This window comes from Saccostrea cucullata, unplaced genomic scaffold (assembly GCF_032062105.1).
Source record: "Saccostrea cucullata isolate Sc308-1 unplaced genomic scaffold, CSIRO_AGI_Scuc_v1 ctg6176, whole genome shotgun sequence".
NCBI lineage: Eukaryota > Metazoa > Mollusca > Bivalvia > Ostreida > Ostreidae > Saccostrea > Saccostrea cuccullata.
In genome coordinates this window covers 1-10,000 of record NW_026928649.1, presented here as the reverse complement: position 1 = coordinate 10,000, position 10,000 = coordinate 1, and the positions used below count along the sequence as shown (strand labels likewise).

The window sequence follows — 10,000 nt, the reverse complement described above, 5'->3', positions numbered from 1 at the left end:
ATCCAGTGGTTCCAGCAGTGGAAGCAGCAGTAGCTCTTCATCTTCATCTGATGAGGAGGTAAGACAATTAATTTTTCTATAGGTAGTAATTTCAATCAGCATTAATTCATTTATGTCAAATTTGTTTGGGCACTATGGAATCTTGGTAATGATCAGTGAACCAATGTATTTTTAACTAAGTTCATGTCATGGGAATGTTAACTCATGGGTTAATGATGACCAATAAACTCCATAACCATTGGTTCCATATGAACAATAGTGATTCTGCAGTATGGTAAATGTGTAAAAGTTTGTGACTTGAGTAATTTTTGCAAATTTATCAGAAATTTGAAATAGTTCTGAATAATTTGAGACAAATTGTGTGAGATGACTCAATTATAGTACTTGACACTGGGTTTTGGTTTAAATTTACATGCAAATTCATTTATAGAAAAAGACAAAGAAGAAAGAGAAAGTTGAAAAGCCAAAAAAGGAAATGAATGTCAAAGAGAAACCTAAATCAACCAATGAGAAACCACAAGACATCCTATGGCCTCCTGGGAAGTGGCGACTGGGCAAGCCTTACAAACGAAACAAATATCTCTTCCTGCGATACGCCATGAAAAGTAAATGTCAAAAAAATTTATTGTTATTATCCAGAATCATATAAGGAATATATTTTTTGATTCTTTATGAAAGATGATAGCTATTACTGGTTAGTATATTACATTTGTATGTATATATTTTCTAAGAAAATGTTTTTTTTATTACAACTGAACTCTCAAACATGTACCTGTATTTTTAAAGCTGATAGGAAGTTACATGGTAGAGAGTCCAGCAAAGCCTACCAGAAGTACAGCAGTCCTAATTACATGGGTAAGAACATGTACATTTCTTTATTATATCAATACTCTAAATCAGATCATTTTCACTAAAAATGATTGATTCTTTAAATACATTTTTAGCTCACCTGAGCCGAAGGCTCAAGTGAGCTTTTCTGATCACATTTTGTCCGTCATCCGTCTGTCCGTCTGTCTAGCTGTCTGTCCGTCTGTAAACTTTTCACATTTTCGACTTCTTCTCAAGAACCACTGGGCCAATTTTGACCAAACTTGGTACAAAGCATCCTTGGGTGAAGGGAAATTTAAATTGTTAAAATGAAGGGACATATCCCCTCGCGAGGGGAGATAATCAAGAAAAGAGAAAAATAGGGTTGGGTCATTAAAAAATCTTCTTCTCAAGAACCACTGGGCCAGTAAAGCTGAAACTTATGTGGAAGCATCCTGGGGTAGTGTAGATTCTAAATTGTTCAAATCATGACCCCCGGGGGAAGGGCGGGGCCACAATTGGGAATCAAAGTTTTATATAGAAATATATAGGAAAAATCTTTGAAAATCTTCTTCTCAAGAACCACTGGGCCAGAAAAGCTGAAACTTATGTGGAAGCATCCTGGTATAGTGTAGATTCTAAATTGTTCACCTCATGACCCCCGGGAGAAGGGCGGGGTCACAATGGGGAATCCAAGTTTTACATAGAAATATATAGGAAAAATCTTTGAAAATCTTCTTCTCAAGAACCACTGGGCCAGAAAAGCTGAAACTTATGTGGAAGCATCCTGGTATAATGTAGATTCTAAATTGTTCAAATAATGACCCCCGGGGGAAGGGCGGGGTCACAATGGGGAATCAAAGTTTTATATAGAAATATATAGGAAAAATCTTTGAAAATCTTCTTCTCAAGAACCACTGGGCCAGAAAAAGTGAAGCTTATGTGGAAGCATCCTGGTGTAGTGTAGATTCTAAATTGTTCAAATCATGACCCCCGGGGGAAGGGCGGGGCCACAATTAGGTATCAAAGTTTTACATAGAAATATATAGGAAAAATCTTTGAAAATCTTCTTCTCAAGAACCACTGGGCCAGAAAAAGTGAAGCTTATGTGGAAACATTCTGGGGTAGTGTAAATTCTAAATTATAGGAATCATGACCCCCAGGGGAAGGGTGGAGCCATTATAGGGGAATCAAAGTTTTACATAGAAATATATAGGAAAAATCTTTGAAAATTTTCTTCTCAGGAACCACTGGGCCAAAAAAACTGAAACATATGTGCCCATGGAAGGATCATGGGGTAGTGTAGATTTCAAAATGTCTAAATTATGATCAGTGGGGTAGGGTGGGGATGCATTATGTATAACAAGGGGGAAATCTGGTAAAGAACAGAATGGTCAAAGCTTCTCAGGTGAGCGATGTGGCCCATGGGCCTCTTGTGTTTCATTTCAGGTGAGAGAGGTCTGGTCAGCAAATCAAGGTAAAATTTTAATTGTTGTTATTTGTAATCTAGGAAAAACAAGTGTCTTTAAATTTTCCCTAAAAAGTGAATTAGTTGCATAAATAAACTGTTTGTTTTTAAGGAAAGAAACATTCCGCTCAAAACAGCTCAAAGAACAGCGAGGGGAGGCCAGGACTGCTATAGCGGCACAGCGGTCAACTATAAACTATAACGATGTAGATATATTTGGGGACGACACGATTAATATCAAAATGGACACAGATGATTTGGAAGAATTTGGTAAGATCATGAAAAGATTCTTTGAATAAAAAAATAATTTGTGTAACCCCTACATCAGTACATGTATAAACTTGTAATTAGGGCAGCACACTGAATGCTTACTGCCAATCAGCCAGTCTGCTTGTGTTAGTTTTCTCATATTCTTCTGTTTTTATCACGAAAAAAATGAATTGTAAGACCTTTTGTAAGAGTTTTGAAATTTCTTATTAGGTGCCAAGCCCCAGAGTAAGAGAGAAATAGAGGAGCGATTGAGGAGTATTCTGGGTGAGAAAACCCCCAAAGAGGAAGAGGTGGAGAGCGAGGGAGAGCCTCCTCCTCCAAAGGAGGAGTCCGATGATGACCTTGACCTGACAGAAGACACCAAGGTCCCTGAGGTGGATGAGGAGGCAGCCCTGATGGAGCAGGAGCTGGACATTTTGCTGGCTTCACCTCAGAAGAAACGGACAATGAGGATGTATGCTGATGATGTAGAAGAGGAGAGGATCAATAAGAGGTGGGGGGCTTAACTTGTGTACAGCTTGTATGTACTATTTGTACCATGAGATATCGAACCCAACTTCTCACAAATTTTTAGAATTCTGAATGGCTAGAAACAGCTCATTTATTAAATGCCGTAAACTTTTTTAATAGTCCATCTCCTAGGGAGGGATTAACATCAGGCATAGGATTCTGATAGAATCTACGAAAATATGTTGATAACCAATGCATAGATAAAATGATCATTTGTTGGTAAGGAAAACAATTGGTCCCCAATAGGCATTAACCATTTAATATCATGTGAACAATGTCAACAAATGTAGTAATATTGTATTTGAACTATTTTCTGCTTTCAATTTTATGCTGAAAAAGTTCTTTTATACATTTGATGTCTATGTTGATAAACTTGAAATAATTTATTAATTTGTTAGATTACGTAAAACAAAAGAGAGCCGATTAAGTGAATCTCCAGAGTTATCGCGGTATAGAGACTATTCTCCAGAACCCCGCCGCCGAAAAGATGCCAGGGATAGAATCTTTGGGAAATCAGTAACCATGACAACATCTGGAAATTCCTCCGGAGGATCTGACCTCCGCAACAAACTGAAGGCCAGTCGAAGAGTGCCGTACAACAAGCCGTCATCTTACGATCGTTACCACGGAGTGAGGGTAGAGGTCAGGGACTGAGATTTGGGGTCAAGGTCATTTTGACATTTATAAAACAGAACAATTTACTCAAAGGAGGACTAGTTTTTCAGACAAAGTATTTTCATAATTTGTACAATTTTAAAATTTGTTATGTGAAATCAAATGTTCTGTTTATCATTGATGTTTGTTTTTGCTGGTAATTTATTCTGTAAGTATTTGTGCTGTTGATTTGTGATGTTATATATTTTAAAGCTTTGAATACACCCCAACTTTGTGTCTTACATGTACATGTATTTAGAAAATAGGGAAAATTATCATTTTATTTTTTTATCTTCTTTAAGGTTTATTTTATAACAAATATTCAGCTGAGCTGAATATTCCTGATTTGTGATCTCTTTTAAAAGTAACATTTCAAGTGATGTACATTTTTTTTTTCAATAAAGTGCACCTTGTGTTTAAATTATTGATATAAGCGTCAATTTAAGAAGCAATGATCCCGTAAGAAAGCTTTTGTTATAGGCATTTTTTTTTTTGTCCAGAATGTGTTTCTCTCTAAAACCTGTACAATTTAAACTTTTAAATGTTTGGATGTGACTGATGTATACATTAAATGTGTGTGTGTAACTATGATTCAGGGGGATGACGAAACTTGAAAATAAAAATTAAAGCACAAAAGAGTGGTGTTCTAAATCTTTATCCTGGGTTGTATGCCCCTTTTCAGTATTTTAGATGTTGACATTGGATTTATATTTTAGACTACTATTAACTATGTGACCAGAAAACCTTCGATTGGATACATGGACAATGTTTATATTATGAAGATATATATGATGGTTAAATAGATACATCCACATCATTTTTATTTGGATTTATGTTTGTAGAGAATTCATAAAAATCTAAGTGATATAACGATTAGCATAATGAATTCAGATTTTATATTAAGCAGTAGAGGAAATATCTTGAATATACGATCAAAATCTATCATTCAATATTATTTAAAAATTGGTGCAAATGGATGACTTGGGAAAATGGCATTGGTCTTTGATAATTTCTAAGGCAGTCTTGCTCCTGGACAAACAGTTTTTAAAAAATAATTGTGTATCTGACCTAAATGCTGTCTATGCTATATTTGTGAAAGGAATGTTTTCAATCTTTGCCTGCTACTAGGTCACATGGTACTCTGGAATAGGTTACTATCAAATACTGAGGTCATTATCCTGACTACAGGTCTTGTCTCAGAGGTCAAGGTCACTTTGCAATGAGATGTCAAAGTCATTTCTTGGATATTTTTCCAAGAGAACTTGATTGGAATATTGATAAATGTTTGCCATTTCCCATGGATTACAGCTTTTCATAGTGTTGATTCATTCTGATACTAATATGTTAAAGTTACTTTATAATGAAAAGTTGATAAATCTTCAGTCCAATAAATAAACCCCTACCAGTTTAACTATAGGTTTACTCTGTGTCCCATGGTTTGTCAGTCTGCCCCACTTGGTTTATCTTGAAGAGTTTGAAGATCAAATTTTGCATTTCATTCTACTTCAATGATTTTTGACGGAACTGCAATTTTTCCAATTTTTACATTTTTTTTTTTTTGCAATTTCTATGTAAGTGCTTGCAGATATTGATTTTTGTTGTGTGAGTTTATTTTGATGATGTATAGATCAAGTTCATTTTGTCCACTTCAGTGATATTTGACAGGATTATGGGCAGGCATTTTCAATTTTAACAGGAACCAGGTTACTCATGCCAGAAGGGGACAAGCTATTCTAATCTTTTAATTCAAAAGATGTATAATTTCTCTCGCAATTTTACATTTGAGAAACACTCAGCTTTTGAACCACATAGAGATTGATTCTATCTTGATGGCATGACCTTGGAAAGCCTATTCAAGGTCAGTGACAGAAATAAGCAATGAAAGACAAACTGTTAGCTTAACTGAAGGTGAATAAAAAACCAAAGAATAAAACGTTAGGAACTAAGAATTAAGGTCATTTGGGAAACATTTGCTTTATGGCTTTGTGAATTTATCAAAAGTTTAATGTACCTCTCATTTAGTTTTTCGGGTAAGGAATTGTCTAAAGATATACGAGTACATTCCACTTACCCGTACTCTGAATTAAATAAAAGTGCAGTGTGTTGTTGCCCATAAAATTAGAGACATTTTTTTGCCTTGAATTAAAGATGTACTTCTACCTCACAGATTAATTTTGTAAGAATTAGAGGGGAAGAGATATCCCCTTTTCAAAAAGATCAAGTATAATTACTACAATGTACATGTATTTAGCAAATACATTAAGCAAATAATCAATATCCAAAGCACAATAATAGACATATCACATTTATTTAATGTACTCACACAATGTAAATAACCATATACATTTGCATAATACAAAAAAAAAAATAGTATTCAACAAAATGGAGATATTTCATACAATTTTCTTCAGAAATGAGATAAATTTTTGCATTGCCTTTTGAATGTCAATATAGATTATAGTCAGAGTTCTCTGATTCAGTCTCTACCAGGAGCTGAAGTCCCCAAACTTGGCCCCCTCTGGTTTGGCTTTCTTTTTGACTGTGGGGAGAGGTGTGTCCTCAGCTGACCGCTTCCTGAAAAAAACCATTGTAATACTACATTGGCTTTCCATTTGTCTGTTTGATTAATTACAAATCATTTGTTGGACTATTTGTTAGGTTGTATAAACATGGTGTGATTATTTTGCTATTTAACTTTTCAGTAAGAATTATACACTGTACATGGATATTGAATTTTTTATTTCTTGTTCACAAAACAGTTAAATAAATAAGACAATTCTACCTATAGACTGCATATGTTAAGAACCAAAAAGATTCCTATCAAAAATTTCATCAACAAAATTATTTTGTTCAGATCTTCCACAGGTAGGAATCTTACAGTGCTGTAGGATTGATGTACTTCCCGACTCCTTTTTTGTAAGTTTTAAGGGTGTCCTCCTCCGGTTCTTTCTTGTACACATACTTTCTCTTTGCTGCCACTTCCTCTTCCTGTTTTTGTATCAGTTCTTCCCTCTTTGATGCCAACTGACAAAAGTTTAAGACTTGAGTATCCTCATACCTTTTACACCATAGTGATGGGAATCTATACAAAATGGACTTCATATCTACACAAAATTAAATTTGAACACTTGTTAAACTCCACAGGGGGTAAATTCAGAAGACTTTACCTCTTCATCTGCCTCCTCATATGGATTGACAAAAACACGACAGTCCTCAATCACAATGTCCTTCTACAATGAAACAAATGTATGTGTTTATCTTTGTAGTACACTGATTGTCTGTCTTTGTTATACACTGATTGTTGACCTTTGCTGTACCTTGATTACAGGTGATTGTTGACCTTTGCTGTACCTTGATTACAGGTGATTGTTGACCTTTACTGTACCTTGATTACAGGTGATTGTTGACCTTTGCTGTACCTTGATTACAGGTGATTGTTAACCTTTACTGTACCTTGATTACAGGTGATTGTTGACCTTTGCTGTACCTTGATTACAGGTGATTGTTTACTTTTGCTGTACCTTGATTACAGGTGATTGTTTACCTTTGATGTATCTTGATTACAGGTGATTGTTGACCTTTGTTGTACCTTGATGAAAGGTTATTTTTACCTTTGTTGTACCTTGATTACAGGTGATTGTTTACCTTTGGTCTGTCTTTCTTATCCACTTCAATCCTCTCCACTTTGTCCAATGTATCCAGACCACCAACAACTCTGACATAAATAAAAGGGATCTTTTATTATCAAAATCAATTTTCAAAATGTTTTAATATAGTTGTTATACAATGGAGTTTTTTCATACCTTCCAAATATTGCATGCTTTCCATCAAGATGTTTTGCTGATCTAAATGTGATGAAGCTAAAAAATAAAAAAGTAAGAGCACTTTAATTTTTGTTCTAAAATTATAAATTATTTCTGTTTTATTGAAATTTTCTGATGGTTTCCTTTATTTTTTTTTTTTGCTCACTTGGGTCTAATCATGCTAAGTATGCCTAAGCTACTGTGAAAACTGAAATAGGTTGAATTTTAATATGACTTGACTTACAACAGTGACTTGTTGGTATTTGGCCCTGAGTTGGCCATACTCAGTATACCACGTCCTGTGTGAGATATGGTGTGTTTAGTTTGACTTGAGTTAACTTACAACTGTGACTTGTTGGTATTTGGTCCTGAGTTGGCCATACTCAGTATACCACGGCCAGTGTGAGACAGGTTGGGTTTGATTTCATCATTAAAGGCTCCTCCCCATGCTGATTCACCACCTATAAAAAAAGTCAAAATCTTTTCAGGACTTACCAACATACAAATTGTGGAAAACTTACTGAAACTAGAAATTCTTGGTTTTGAAAACCCCATAAAAAGTTAAAGGGGATATACATGTACATGTACTTGTACAGGAAATGCCATGTCCATCTGCATGTACATGTATCTGTGCATACATTTTTTGTCCAGAGAATATTTCTAAAACCACTGATTTTGAAAAGTAAAATTCTATTATTAGTCCAGTAAGGACAATCATAGTTCTGTTCTATTAACCTGTTCCCGTGCCTGTTGGATCCCCACCCTGGAGCTATAAATAGAAAACACATAAATCAGTGTTATAAGAAATGTAAACCACACAAAATATCAAGTATTTATTACAAATAAAATTGGAAAAAGGATTAAAAGTATATTGTTTTCACTTACCACAAAGTTACGAATCAGTCGATGAAATTTTGTGTCTCTATAGTAACCCCTCTGACAGAGCTTGATGAAATTTTCACAGGTTTTGGGCACCATCTCACAGTGAAGCTCCAGGTTCAGAAGACCATAGTTAGTAATCAGGGACACGTAGCCCTTTTTCCCATTCTTCTTTACGATCTCATACCTCAACACATCCTCATCAATGATGGCTGTAAAGATACATTTAGAATTCTAATGACTGTATGATCCTGTTAAACAAAACTTGGTACAAAGTAAGGAAAAACACCCTTAGTTTATAAGAAGAACTAATTTGAAGAGAAAAACCATTGAAAACTGAACACTGATGAATATTAGTGAGGACTACTGATCAGTACCTGCTTCATGTTGAGTTGTGGGGTCCATGGCTGTTGATGTGAACGAGGCAGCCACCCGCCCCGTAGAGTAGTGGGCCTGTAACGTAGAACTACATGTATTACGGTAACCATAGTTACATGCCTGTTTTGAACAGGTAAACAGCAAAATTACTAAAGCTTAATTGTAAAAATTAAATGTAATTAAAACATACAGCATTCAAAAAGTCAGCCTTCTTCTTTTCTTCCTCTTTCTTTTCCTACATAGGAAAAAAGAACATTAAAAAAGACTTTTTAAAATATTAAAAGGTTTTTACCTCCAAAACGTGTATGTTCAATGATGAAAAAATTATTTATGGATTAATCTTTTATTTCAAATTGTAAGAGATAAACTGATTCAGCTTGTTTATTAATTATTGACAGAGCCTAACTGCTGGTTTATAGTCCCTCTCTAGCTCTGACAGGACGTCACGGGTTTCTGCATTCACAGACTTCAGATGATACATGGGATTTTTCCGAGCCGCTTCATCATCTACAATTGTACATATTTTGACCATATAAACCTTAAATATACCTGACTTGTTTTCACATGTAAAACATGAAAATTCTGTTCACTAGATTTATTTTTTGACAAAAATCCTATATATATTAATGTACATATTTTAAGATCAAAATTACCTTCATCTCCATACTTCAATTTCTTCCTTACATGGTAGAAGGTATTTAAATTAAATTTGTCCACATTTGTTGGGTCCTGAAAAATATGTACTGGTATTAACAATAACATTAAGTGGTAACTGTAAAACACACAGTATGCAAGTGTGAGACAAGAATTTGATGAAATGCAAAACTACTGCAAAATAAAAATGTACACTTGTAAATTGTAAAACAGATTTCCTGGGATGAATTGCCTCTATAGACTGTGCTTACTACTCTGGTTATCAGTCATTATTATCAATCATCATTATGCAGTAAAACTTGTTTAGTACGAACACAGATATTGCTAATTCACAGATATAGTGAAGTTATCTTGGATCCCCAGCTTTATAAATTCAACGAATTTCTTATATGAAAATACCAAATTACGGATATGGCAAAGTAATTCCATAGGTCCCAGTGACTTCGTTATAACCGAGTTTTACTGTACCTGTATTGTGATGATATCTTTATACCTGTATTGTGATGATATCTTAATATACCTGTATTGTGATGATATCTTTATACCTGTATTATAATGATATCTTTATACCTGTATT

The 10,000-nt window shown here is 34.6% G+C and overlaps 2 protein-coding genes across 3 annotated transcripts in view; one reads left to right on the top strand and one right to left on the bottom strand.

Moving 5' to 3' along the window:
* LOC134278285 (DNA ligase 1-like) overlaps nucleotides 1–3,969 on the top strand; it is a 14,692-nt gene extending 10,723 nt beyond the window's left edge. Inside the window, exons 7-13 of one of the 2 annotated variants that reach the window (XM_062760601.1) lie at nucleotides 1–58; nucleotides 431–605; nucleotides 787–855; nucleotides 2,257–2,284; nucleotides 2,388–2,545; nucleotides 2,756–3,038; nucleotides 3,454–3,969. The exon at nucleotides 1–58 is cut by the window's left edge and continues 208 nt beyond it. In XM_062760601.1, coding sequence (XP_062616585.1) covers nucleotides 1–58; nucleotides 431–605; nucleotides 787–855; nucleotides 2,257–2,284; nucleotides 2,388–2,545; nucleotides 2,756–3,038; nucleotides 3,454–3,709 — 1,027 coding nt within the window. In that variant the 3' untranslated portion in view covers nucleotides 3,710–3,969. The remainder of the gene's footprint in view (nucleotides 59–430; nucleotides 606–786; nucleotides 856–2,256; nucleotides 2,285–2,387; nucleotides 2,546–2,755; nucleotides 3,039–3,453) is intronic. The other variant, XM_062760602.1, reaches the window with a different exon arrangement.
* A 2,128-nt stretch (nucleotides 3,970–6,097) lies between these two features.
* Nucleotides 6,098–9,943, bottom strand: LOC134278287 (RING-type E3 ubiquitin-protein ligase PPIL2-like; the record flags this gene model as incomplete). The annotated part of the gene is made up of 13 exons (XM_062760603.1): nucleotides 6,098–6,283; nucleotides 6,588–6,733; nucleotides 6,877–6,939; nucleotides 7,355–7,424; nucleotides 7,513–7,569; nucleotides 7,856–7,973; nucleotides 8,248–8,281; nucleotides 8,398–8,603; nucleotides 8,769–8,844; nucleotides 8,960–9,004; nucleotides 9,176–9,276; nucleotides 9,423–9,498; nucleotides 9,892–9,943. Coding segments are annotated over 13 exons (1,135 nt in total), but the record flags the coding sequence as incomplete, so codon positions are not given.
* Between the last annotated feature and the right edge of the window lie 57 nt (nucleotides 9,944–10,000).